At 36.0% G+C, this 14,011-nt stretch overlaps 1 protein-coding gene across 8 annotated transcripts in view; it reads right to left on the bottom strand.

The window, feature by feature from the left end:
• Positions 1–14,011, bottom strand: part of PPHLN1 (periphilin 1) — a 76,697-nt gene that overhangs the window by 43,879 nt on the left and 18,807 nt on the right. For 5 of the 8 annotated variants that reach the window (XM_021384969.1, XM_021384968.1, XM_021384970.1 and 2 more), the window contains exons 6-7: positions 3,731–3,987; positions 407–489 (exon numbers count right to left, since the gene is read on the bottom strand). In XM_021384969.1, coding sequence (XP_021240644.1) covers positions 407–489; positions 3,731–3,987 — 340 coding nt within the window. The remainder of the gene's footprint in view (positions 1–406; positions 490–3,730; positions 3,988–14,011) is intronic. The other 3 variants (XM_021384973.1, XM_021384976.1, XM_021384971.1) reach the window with 2 other exon arrangements.

The raw sequence follows: 14,011 nt of genomic DNA, 5'->3' as shown, positions 1-14,011 counted from the left end.
TCCAAGATCATCCAGTCCAATCATCCAGCTATCACCAATATTTCCCCACTAAACCATGTCTCTTAATACAACATCTAAACATTTCTTGAACACATATCCTTGCCATTCCCTTTCTAGCATACTCTGGACTTCAGACAATAACAATGTAAAGTCTGCTCAAAATGCCCTTCCTCAAACAGGACAGTGACTACAGACTAAAAGGGCTATCGGTATCATCATCAGATACACAACTTCAGCAGCACCTTCCTACTAGATAAGGGAAAACCAGCTTCTGCAGAGCAATATAAGATACTCTGCCCTTAACAGCTGCATGCAGTGCCTCCTTCCAAGTGATGCAAAACATACATATGTCCGATAATGTGCAATCTGAAGCCATGGTGAGAAGTACTTGTAAAGCAAAATTCACCTTTGATGAGGGTACTGCTGTGGAACCCGACGGTGATGCATCTCTTGATGTTTTCGATGACTGAACTGAAGACCTTTCTTTACCTATAATTTAAAAAAAAAATAAGACCTGCAAAATTATACTGAAGACATATCTTGCAAATATATTTATTGGCTTTAATAATTTTGCAAAAAACTGTAATGAAATTTGCTCAGCTCATGAAATCTACAGCCTCTACTATCTGATAAATCTTGATAACATTTATTTCTCTTTACAAAGAGAAGAGATAGTTGTTATGCATGGCATATTTAGGAAAATTCCACTGCTCAGTATTTAACTGAAGAGCACGTCAATATGATTTGGTGAGATGATGTGGTTTTACTTTTTAATGTTCCTGTTATAAACATAATATTAACAGGTGAAATTATGAATTCCTATATTTCTACTGTATTAGCCATCAATCCATCACTCCAGAAAACCAGACAGCGTAGGAACTAGTTCAGCAGGCCACAGTATGTTGTAAAAGTTTTGCAGAAGGAAACACTCTTACATTCCATGAACCACAGGTTAGATTCTCTTCGTATTATCAGGGATTTTCTTGTAAGGATTCAAATCAGCCAAATGCCAATTCAAATTCACTGGGCTAATCACAGGCTGTGCAGTCTTGCCAAAGACTGGCTACAAGAGCCTGCAGCAGCAGAATCGGTTGCATTGTACACTGCTAGCTCTCAGTCTGTGGTCCATGGATTACATGTAAGGGAGCTGCAAAAGGAAAATGTGAAAAACTTATCAGTTGTCAGTAAGCCTACATCTACCAAACTATTCACATTCACTGGAAATTGCTTGACTATTCACAAATGGAAAATAAAACAGTTCAGTTAAGAAAGGGATGAATTAAAAACAAGCCTACCAAGCACTTATGGAAATCCAGATATAAACTATTTCAGGACAATTTTTTAGGATGACCAACACGGTTTTAAGTTAATGAGACCAAGCAATAAAATGTTAATGTGAAATCTCAATCCTAACTGCCAAGCTATTTTTACTCAATGCCATAAAATGAGACTACCTAAGTGCTGTGAACCTACAAAAACAGAGGAAAATTCTGTGCAAAATGCATTTTCATACCACGTGTGTAGTGTGGAGTGTTAACACAAAGAAAAGATCAAACAACTGCTTGTCTCTGAACACTGTTGGAGACAAGTGAGTTACTAGTATGACGATGGAAGACCTATTAATGCAAAAATCTTCACAGCTACTGACAGGTCTTTCAAAAACATTACTGAAAATGATTGGGGAAATTACTTTGACCAAAGTAAATGCTCTAAATTTCACTTCCTTGAGTGAAAATCACTCAAGGATCACATCCTTGATTTGAAAACATCGCTAAATGGAAAACATGTAAAAACAAAACAAGCAGCGACAGCAAGCAGAAGATTAACTACAAATTACCTTCAATTATGAAACATCTTTAATAATGAAAAGAACAGCAAAAATAAAAGCCATGAAAAATTAAAACTTCCTATAAAAACAACGCACGTGACAAATTTAAAAAATTAAGATAAAAATAATCACATCTTAAATCTGCTACACTCCACAAAGCATAGAGTGTCTCCCTGATATCACCGAGTAACACAGAAGTTTTGCTCCTGTGATATACCTGTTTTTCAGCCTCATGACAAGCCATCTCCTTTTCAAAAAAATATACAAAATATTTTAACTCTACCTTCTACAAACCTCCTTCATCACTCTGGATTCCTTAAAGATTATCCGAGTTGAGTAGATGATATGTTTGTGGTTGAACAGACTAGATTAGCTGAAAGAGGTGGCAGTAAATTATTCAAAATTAAGAAGGGAGAAACTGAATTTGAAGATGTTTTTAAGAGGCCCTTTATTCTGAATGTGTGACTATTCGGAACCCACAAGTCCTAACTGTACAATTATTAACTATAAAACTGAATATGCTACTTGCATTCTTGCATCTCCTCGGCACACCAATCTACAGATCCCTGAATGGACTGGCGCAGCCAAGGAATAACATCCTACTTCCTACATGCTCACCCAGATTCACTATATGCCTTCCCATGAGTCCCTCCTGTCCCTTTGTTCTAAGCTTCCATATTTCCCCAGTTTTGTTTGCTGGAATCTTGCATTTGGCCCAGTTTTTAAAGGGCTAGAGAGCATGGGATATTCCTCCCGCAAAGATGACCATCAAGCCAAACTGATTCAGACAGCATGATCTTAAACAGTACTACAATACTTAAAAGGATACATAACACATTGAAAAAACCATTGAAGTACAGACTAAAACGCACTGCTGACATACACAACAGGTCCCATTTTTGCAGTATTGCTACTAAATGGTAAAGTAACAACAATTATCAGTTAGAAAGGCAATTCGTATTCTACTACTGACTAAAATAATTCCTCACTACTTAAACAGTGTGAACTGAACTCCACAAGAACCTTTTTGGCAAGAGGTGCTACATAATGGTCTAGTGTGCCACATATCAATGAAATAAAAAATCTAATTAATTTTAAAAAATACTGCCAAAATGGACAGTAGGTTTGTACAGTCCTCTAGAAAACATCTGCAGAATGGAAACTCATATCTGATCAATTTACATAAGCTATACAAATAGCAGTAGCTGAGAATGAAGCATACTGAAAAAAGCAATTTTGCTTCTTTTTGCAAATTATTTTAAAATATTTCAGGTTTTCATGTTTAAACACATGATTCATTAGATTACTTAGAAAGATTTTAAAAGCTGAGCTTTTAAAAATCAGGACATATACTGTCTATTCTCAACTGAGATTTGAGAGAATCTGGCATTGAGATGAAATTGCCGACAAAAAAAAAAAGCCCCAACAACCAGCATCAAAGCCCTAATAACACAGTTGAAAGAACATTTTCAGAGAAATGAACAAGTAGCAGCATGCACCTTAATTTCTCCAAACGTTTTAATCCCCCTTTTCCTCTGGTTGCAGGAATAAAAGCCTTCATCTGCTACAAAATGACAGCCAAATTTCTTCTAAGGGAATCCAATGAAGGGCTAAACAAGTAACAGAAGTACCTGATGCTAAAAGGAAAATAAATACTGGGAAAAACTGCAACAGAGCACTGCCATCAGCCTAGAGGTGCCATCAAAAAAACACCTACCATCTCCCACATGAAATACATAGGGGAGAAAAGCGTGCAGTGAAACAGCCAAAGAGCAGACAACGTGTAACCATTACAGACTGTCTAGTTTTCTCATTATAAAAGAGAATATGTAAAGATAAAGGTCTTATAATGAGTTGCAGTTTCATCTCACTAACCAGTTCTCATCATTAATCCAGCATTACCTTGCTGAGAAGAAATATTTCTTTTATGTAAAGATGACATACTTCTGCTATGCTGGGACTGGTGGAAAGGATAGGCTTTGCTTCTTTCAGGAGAGTAGCTTCTGCTGCTCACACTAGAGCCAGATCTGCTGTGCGGAGAATCCCTTCGGCTCACTGGTGATTCCCTGAAGAAAGGAGAGTCTCTCTTATGAGGGGATCGCTCTCTCATATAATGAGAGGGATGGAAGCTTTTTCTCCTGAAGCCATCTCTGACCTTCCTTTGAAGACAACAGAAAAAATAAAACTTACTTTGTTATCCTTCTACCGTTTGTAAAACAGTACCAGGTAATACAGGGGCAACATTTTATGTCTGATAAATACAGTAGGTTGCAATGAATGCAAAACAAGCAGAAAAGTAGGGGGAAAAAAAAAGAATATTTATTTTTTCCAGATTTCATTCAATTACCTCATAGCTAGGAGCTACCTTCTATTCTCTCACTTGATAATTCAGCTAAAATTGAAGAGAAAGAGACACTGGAGAAATTGAGACTCACATTTTATTTTCTTCAGATTCATTCCACTCTAGCTTACCTGGAAACAAAGTCCTATTAGCAGAACAGGTGAAATGCATACCCAAATATTGCTCACACTATTTGACTGTATTGCCACTCTATTCTACCCTTATTTTTATGGGACTATCTTTCTCACTTGATTTCACACACCTTACTACAGGAAATATGATTGAGAGATTTCAGCTTATATCCATCAAGGACAAAGAAAACTGCAGAATATCTCACCTCATGCCTATGTACTCACTCAGGGCCAAATCCTGAATGAAAATATTTACATTTATTCCTACTAAAACTGTCTCTTCAATACAAAATATTTACTCCAAATGCTTCTGTAGAACACCACCAACACATTCAGTACTACATGAAACCGAACTGATCTGAAGCTATAATAAAGTAAACATAAAAAATTCTTAGTAAATTTATGTATTTTAACTCCAGATCGTAACCCAAATGTACTGGTTACCTGCACATTATGTTAATATACATAGAAATGTAAAGATAGAAAAAAAATCAAATTGAACTTTCTCTACAGAATCTCGAATTTAAACATGCGAGCAAACATTTACTGAATCTAGAGCTGTGACATATGCCTTGGTCAGAAGGCAACTAGTGAAGAGAAACAAGTACCTCTCAGCTACTGTGACAATCACAGCATTGCTAAGTGAAAATAAGGACTTCAGAGCATTTAGAGTAAGCCGGAATGCACCTTTCTCACCGCTTTTCTCTCCTGTTTCTAATCGTAGTCCAATATTTAAAAGAAGAAAATGTCTCACAAAGACAAGCAAAGACCTGGTGGTCTAATTTAGCACAATGCAGCTATAGCTAATTTTATGCTGGTGAAGAAAAGGAAAAAAGCCCTCTAGTGTACAATTCCTGCAGCATGTTACAGACACATATTTGTGGTGGCTAACAAAGGACTTCAGTGTGCCAAAGGTGTTTTGGACTACTGAAACGACACAGGTAGCACCGAAGTAATAATGCAAGCCCTTAGGGCCACTCACACCAACATGTTTTATACAGTGCTCATTTACTTTTTGCATGGAAAGCACATCCATATGAGTGTTCTGCATCAGAACACATAAATCCCACAAGCAACACTGAGGTTATTCTCCAACAGAAAAATCATTGTGGGGGGGCAGAAAGGGGGAGAAGATGCATTCACCAAGCCTGTACAAATGCAGACTTAAAAAATTTAAATTCAGCTTAGTTTTCAAATTCCAGATGGGCTATAGTATCAGGAAGATAAAATGCACCGTTATTTTGAAAATCTCATGAAATTGAAGAATGAGCAGAACAATAGCTCTTGGCCACTCTGTTTTTCAGTAAAACATCAGTGAAGAAAAGCGAGGTTTTACAGATAAATAACTATTTCATCATTAACAGGTTATGGACCTCTCATGGGTATTTTAGAATATTTAAGAGGTCTATATGCCAAAACCATATACCAAAACAAGAAAATGTTACAAAGATCTGTATCTAACAGGTGTGCTAAAAAGCAATTTTCATTTCCTTTCTGAACATCTTTTCTTCTGTTTATTGTGACACTCGAGAAACTAGAGACTTTCCAATAGGAAATAACTGAAATAACATATTTAATGAAGAAACACTATAAACCATTTATCTTAAATTTAGGAGAAAGAAATCTAAAGTCAGAAGAGTTCTCAGTTCTGTGAGATGCAGCTGAAAATAGGAAACTCAGCTTCATCTGCATTGAATGTAAGAACGGTTCAAGCAGGAATAGATCTAAACTGGAGAAAGGGAATAAAAAATAAATAATTAGTTCAGACTTCAGGAATATTGGAAACATTAGCTCAGCACTGAACAGGTCTGTCCCAGCAAGTCACCATAAACATTTGATCCATACATTCTTTAATGAATAAAAAAATACATATATATGCTTATCAGGAACTGTTTAGATACAGTACGCTTTCTCTTCAGTGTCCTTCTAATGATCTGCCTTGGAACTGAAAAAAATGGTACTTTATTGACTATATCATCATTCTCATTGATTTTAAATACACATGGACTGTAACAAATCATCTCAGCTCTTAGAGGCGCGGTGCAGGACAAAGAGGAATTAATCTCAAACAGATGTAATTCAGATAGGTGCACAACATTACCAAATGTTGCCTCCTGTCGACAGCTGGCCAATGCAACTAAAATCTTTTTCTAAATGCGTAAATGCACTATATGCGAAAAAGTCTGTTAGGTAAATTCTGAGATTTTAAATGTTATTTTTTGCATTTGAACATTTCTGTAACATACAGAAAGTCTTTGATTTTGTTTATTTTTAAAGCACAAGCTGTCTGGCAGACTGGTACGCCACTTTTATGCCCAAAGCACATTTTTATGAGCACGTTATTAAGTTCTAGTATATATAGAAGTTTATTATGGAAATGTTTACAGAGCCCTTGCTATGGCATACATTTAATAAACACTCTAACATCCACATAAGAATTTACAAAATATCACTGAAGCATACTTTTAAATGGGAAAATGTTTTAAAACCTCATTCTACAGTAATATTATGCACAAAAAAAAAAGAACAGATTTTGTCTTTATTTATGTTTTCATTTCATCATCCTATGTTAACTCTTCTCTGGACTCAATCTCATACTTGAGCACGCAAGCTATTAACTATATTAAATCTGTTTTGGACAGCATAGCAACAGCACAGCATTTGTGATGTTTTCCATTAATGTAACAAACCACACTGATCAGAACAAAATAAGCATTGTTTTAGGTTTTTTTTTTTCCTTAAATACTTAAACTAACATACACCTGCAATTTGGTAATGAAGGCCCCAATTCAGCAAAGCAGTTAAGAACATGCTTCAGATTCCAACACATACTCAAAAGGTTTATTGAGCAGGGATGATATTTAATAGAGATTCAAAATTTTTGTTCACTTCCAACTTTATAACAGAACTACTCTCTTTAATAACAAATACAGGATTCACCCCTTTTATACGGGATCCCTCTTATCTCTGTACCTCTCATTCACATCTCTCACCTAGCCTTGGAAGCACATTAGTTCTCTCAGCAGTACCGCAGTCAAAGCTATTGACATTTTTAACACCTACAAAACTTGACTGCTTAATTCTCACTAAAGCTGATCATCTTGGATGAGCTCCTGAGATGTCATAGGTAAGCAGTGGTATGCACTCATTCACCTTGAGCAGCTGAGGGAAGGGCGTGGCTCTGACAGTTATTTCCGTTAACGGTCAGATCCATCTTCCTGAAAGAAAACCACAACTACAGACCAGGTGAAGATATGCCTGCCTGCGTACCAGGAGAGCAAGGGAACACAACGCAGGGGAGCCTTTCAGTTCACCATCTTTCCTGAGCTACCAGTACCACACCGAGGTTTTCCGGGCTCCTCCTTCCCAGCCAGCCCATGTATTAATCAATCTGCAACATGGTCCAGCCATAGAGGACATCTAACACTTCTGACACTGCTCTGAAAAGACTGGGAACTCAACAGCACATTGCTGAGGGGCAGAAACTTGAGCTTCTCTCAGTAACACCTGGGTCAATGCGGTCTATCACGTAGAAAGAAGTCAGATGAAAAGCCAACGTTGCCCATCCCATCTGACAAAGATTACTGCTATTGTCAAAAGAGTTAGATACTCCATTTACAGGTGTAGGCTCCACTTTGCCTAAAAAAACTCACATAATTTAATAAATAGATTGAGCAAATGATACACATCTCTTAAGACATGGGATTTATGTGCAAAAAGATAAAACAGACAAGATTTGAAACATGCCTCTTAACTACATACTTTGTCTGTCTCCAAATACACTGTGAGGAAAGGGACAGAAAGAAACAAACAACATTCTTGCATTCCCTGTGATGATAATGCAGGGGCTATCAGAGCTACCAACATGATTCTGATCACATGGAAAACATTCAATGAAGTATACTATACTACATCCCAAACCTCTAAATTTCTCAAAATTTGCCTTATGTCAAACATCTGAAAAGCAAACATGAGGAGTCAAGAACACTTTAGCATTTTCCAAGCAAATTTAGGTGGTAGATTCCAGTGGCCCTCCTCCCCCCCAGAACTCACTCCCTTTCTTTCCCAAGTATGCAGCATACATTTGTGGAACAAACCCTTTACTTTAGCTCTGCTTCAGAGACTTATAATACCTTGGTTTTGTTCCCAAGACATTTATGCTGATTTATCGCAGTATAAAACAATAAATTACACCACTGCAGATATACATAATTGCATCTAGCTTCAACAGCCTTCATTTGAACATCCAAGATGTTTTATGACAACTGGTTTAAAATGTTTTAGGGCCAAGCAAGTAACTGCAGTCCTTGCAAATGATACTTACATTCACTTTAAATGACGTTAGCATAATTCGGTCTAGTCAATGTAATCCTGTTAACAGCCTTTTGTACAAAAATGCAGAAGGAAACAGGGAGACTCAATGAGGAGTATAGCTAGACATACAAAATGCATCCCAAGAATTTAAAAATGCATAAATGCTTCACAATTTTTATGCTGCCTGTGGTACCACAGAAGTCATCACATGTAAACATCGAAACTCCACAAGGATGGCACTTGTGCGACTTACTCTATATGAAATTTAGTAAACTCAATTTTCCCCCCAGATATAATGATAGATGAAGAAAAACCCAAGACACCTTGCATATTACAGAACCATTAGGGAGAAGTGTCTATGTCCATTAACTGAATAATCAAACTATACACTTCAACTGAAACTGGAAATCAGATTACTCCCCTTTATCCTTAGTAAAGAGTATTCTCTTTTCTATTGTCATTGATGATGTAATTGATTAAACTTACGGAAGATAAGCCCACACAAAAATAAATATGTTTAAACTCAGACTCTACTCTGACAGAAAGAAACTATTGCCAAGCATACAGATTAGGACAAGGGAATATGAAAGAAAAAAGAAGTTAAGAGTCAATACGTAGACTTAATTTCCAAAGAATTTAAAGCAAACGCATTTATACAACCGTACACAAAACAAAGGCAAAAACATAACTTTTATTAGACAAATCAGCAGCAAATCAGATAAAATAACTGTATTTAAATGCACACAACCTTGGCTTCTCTTCTTTTCAAAAATGACAGCTTAATAAGTCCCTGTAATTTCTCAATAATAGAAAATAAATCACAGATCTAAATTTCCAGAGTGCATATGTGCCTGAAGCGATGAACTAACTTTAGATTTCTATTAACAGTTACAGCAATTTCATCAGCACAAAATTTAACTGATAAAATATTTACTAACAGACACTGGTGCAGGGCCAGATTTCACACTCTTGATTTTATGAGCAGCGTATCATCTCCAAACAGCTATGCAGTTCAGATAATAATCTCAATGAATAAATTTCTCAGTATAGTAGCAACTGAATCAATTCCTAATCACACTTAATACAAAATGGAAACCACTCAAATCTTGTATCCCAATATGTAAGTTTAAAATTGGAAGAGAGACAGGAAGCAATATATGGCACCTTCACATCCTCTCCCAGATCACAGAAACTGGTTATCATTATCACTTCTGGAGAATGTGCTAATGGGACAGACCTCTTCAACTTGGCTCTCACACAAATCCCACTGTCATTTTGCCTCAAGCACCAAGAACATGAGAAAGAACTGTATAAAGTTTCCCTGTGGTACTTTGGGTGTGGGGGCTGACAGAGTGGGAGATAGAAAAAATTCCCGAGTACTACAGAAAGCTAACACAAAGGTACTGAGAACAAGCATTTGAGGACAGTAACATGCTGTGAAACAAAGGAAGCAGCTCTGCGGAAATTTCAAAATAATTGTATTGTTTCTTTAAAGATCTTCTAAATTAGTGTGGGAAATGACATGAGACTTCAGAGTAAAATAAAAGCTGTTTATAGTCACACGACTTGATATTTCCAAGTTTCTAAACAAAGCAAGTTGTGGGTCGGTGGGGGTGGAAATGCTGTTTGCTCTTGTTGTGGGGGAGGGTCTGTTGTTTTGTTTGTCTTAAACGAACACACAAACAGGCATCTGAGCATCATATTCTTCTAAAAGGAACAGCATATAATGCATGCCAATATTCTTCAATGTCATTGCTTGACGTTTCATAAGCAATGCAATACAGGCAAAGATTTGTCTAACAATATACCCACTAAGTACCTTAAAGAAAGAAGGAGTTATTTCTACACTACTTTTCAGGGGCAGAAGTGAATTATGTTGGTAAGCTATAGTTCTTTTCCTCAAACACCATCTCCAAAATTCTTAAATACAAGAACCCAGAAACCATGAACTACCTGCTAGAGAAGCTCTTAAAACTTTCCATCAGTGCAGCTGCAGGATGCCATTAGTTCACTGATACATAAGAGAGAGCAACAAACAGTGTACTGTACTTGAATATACCAATTTGATTAATTCTTATGGTCGACTTTCCAGCACTCTTGACAAAGCTGCAATAGGATAGAGCATGCTGTGGAACAGGTTTGGAAGTAGTAATTCCTAATGTCAGTAACACTGACACACAATACTCACATTCTTTTTTTTTTTCCTCTTTGCAAATTCCTTAATGAGATCTATAAATCAGGGGCAAAAAACAAAAACAACACTCAATTTTCTCTACATCAGAAAAACGGTCTCCAAATTCCTAGGTTTTAATTCAGTTTCTTTTATTTCTTTATGTTCAAAAGTTTTGCAATAACAGTACACAGGTAAGGACTTCTGTGCAGCAGATTTAAATAAAAATTTGCAAACTACCATTGCTTTTACATTACTCAAGATAAAAGACATTAAAAGATATGAAGAAAAAAATTATTGTGCCAAATGATTGGGTTTTTTTCTGATCTCATTCCTTTCTGCCAAGTATTTGCTTAAAATCAGAAAGGTTCAAGTTAAGACAGACATTTCCCCTTGTAGATTCATTCCGCCATGTAGCTTCCCTCTCATCAAATCTGCTTTTTCCTTTCATGCTGAGTACATTATCACTACTAATAGTCACACATTAATATACATGACTGATCACCTTTTTATAGGCCATTTCCTATACATTACAAACAGCACTTACTTAAATGTATTTAATACAGAGACGAGCCATCTTACTTACTTACTACAACTCCTTATTAAAAAAATCTTTCTGCCACTACTGTATGCCTTCAGTCATTTCAGTGATTTAGTAACAGCTAACTTCAGAGAGCAGCCCCGTGACAAGTTGTACTGATTGAAACTGGTGTTCCTACAATCCCAACCTTTCCATCCTTCCTTGAATCCAAATTCTCATTCTCTACTAACCTAGTATTCATATTTTCTCTCAGGCAATAGAACTGGCATAAAATTATTGTTTCTGCTGGATCAGCATGAAGTGGCAGCTCACCAAACAGCGCAAACACATGAACTAGTAGCAGAGAGGGAAGGATTGGAACAGCACAAACTTAGACAGGTTTACACTGCTGTGGAAATAGATTTTTGCTGTAAGAAGGATCAGCTTCCTTACTGCATTCATGAATATTATTGTTTACGATAAATAACATAGCTTCCTTGGCAGGATTTCAACATAGCTGAAGTTAGCAGCAATAAGATTCAGTGTTAATATATTCATTGTTTTCTTCTGACAGAGTAAGTGATGTAGATTCAAAGATAAAATTTTAAATAGAAAACTGTTCTTAACAGTGACACATTTTAATAAGGGATAAGAGTAGCAGCAGCTGAAGAAAGTTTCTGAAGATAATTCATTGATGACCAATCTCAACATCAATCTCCTCTGTTAACATAATCCCTGTACAAAATTATTCTGAAAATCCACGTACTATGATAAAAACTGTAGAACATATACTGAGTTACTACCTCATCAAACCTGAATTGGTTTGAAGGATAAGGCAATGCATTATATCTTCCTTTTTCCATTCTACTTGTAAAATTGCATAAATCTCTTTTGAAATTATTTCAAATAATAGTTTAGTGTACTAGACTGTAAGCACTTCAGTTAACACAACGGAACTGCTTCAGCTAGATCTCAGGAGAGAAAGAGGCTCAGACATGGCTGACACAACACTGCTGAGCATTATGGCATTAAGACTCACTTGCAGTTGTTATCAACTCAAACTAAAGCTACAAAGCTTCATTTACAAGAGAAAGAATCCTAGCTGGTTATGCAAATACATATCATGAACAGACATCAAGACTAACATTAAGAACAATATATTAGCATGCAACAATATCAACCTTTTTCAAAATAATACCAATGGCATGAGGTCACAGAGTAGCTTTATTAAGAAACTTTTCCTCCTGTGTAGATCATAACATACCCACAGCAACAGGTGGAAATGCTACACCATGAACCTTATCTCTGCAAGAGAATCTTTAACAAAAGGATGCCTATGTTGTCAAAAGCACCAAATTTGTTTTCATTTTCTCTCCTGTACTGAAATTTACAACACACATCATAGCTTATTTTGAAGGGAAAAAAAAAAGGCAACTTGTGCTCATTTAAAGAAACATCATCAAGGCAAAGCTCCTCCAGGTGTTCCCACTCTTTCCCAATGCTTATTAAATTCCCTGAAATGTTTAGTATATTCAAAATATAACAAGTTCTTGCAACCTAACAGATGAAGCATTTGTTTTCTTATGGGAAATGATGCACAACTCCTCTGTGACAATACTTCCCTCATCCTGAGAAAGCTATGACTACATTCATTAAGTCAATCTGTTGGCTGGTCATGGAAATGATTTAGATAGATGCCCAACATGACAGTAGTTGTCTGAACTCGAAGGGAGACTCCTATCTCTTTCTCTCCTCACTGTTTCTCAGTACTTGGCTGTTTTTCAATATATTTATTAGGAAACCCTTCTGGAATAATCAAATCCTATCCATGGGAGTTTGCATCATTATTTCCCAATAGGGTATTAACTTGCTAGCTTCATACCAACTACGACCTGATTATAATGATAGCTATAAAACCGGATCAGACAGGCTTGGTTTTCAGAAGCTTTCTTTGAAGTGAAGTGTTAGCCAAGACCTTACAGTGTACAAGTTCATAATCTCATCTTTAGGTATCTCGCCCTAACATACATTGTAAACAGAGAATCTCCTGACAGTTCATTAGCATTATATAAACATCACTGATAAAAAAATATATATATTTTTCCAGAAAAGTTGTTACAAAATTTAATTGAATTTGCAGAACTACTGAATTCTTCCATATATATATATACATATATATACATATATATATATATATAAAATGTATCGTAATGTAGTTACTAATGGGCATAGTAAACAGCAAAAACCACTAAAAAAATGTAAATAACAATAATAATTTCCTATGCCAATGTGGGATCTTACAAAAACCACAGTGGAAAACAGTTGTACACATAAAAAGCCATAGTTCCTTAAGATGTAACACTGCATATAACATTGGTTTAGATCAAAAGTGAGCTGTATAAACATACAACAGCAGCTGAGAACCGCGATAAACTTCTAATTCCTTTTTATTAAATTTGGTGCATTTAATAACTGTTGGTTAAATACTTAAAAGTCACTTTATTACCTAGCTGTTCTTTATTCAGCAATAATTCAGGCTGGGTTTTTAAGCATATCAAAACTTTTTTTTTTTTCTTCCTCCAAGATTATGACAACCTGTCTTTAGACCAAAAAATATTTTGTTAAACATTTACAGTCACAATAGATATGGAGACCATATCTAAAAGTAACTGAAACATTTTAAGGGACCATCAAAGCATATGAAAAA

This window comes from Numida meleagris, chromosome 1 (assembly GCF_002078875.1).
Source record: "Numida meleagris isolate 19003 breed g44 Domestic line chromosome 1, NumMel1.0, whole genome shotgun sequence".
Taxonomy (NCBI): Eukaryota; Metazoa; Chordata; class Aves; order Galliformes; family Numididae; genus Numida; species Numida meleagris.
This window is presented reverse-complemented; position numbering and strand designations above follow the sequence as displayed.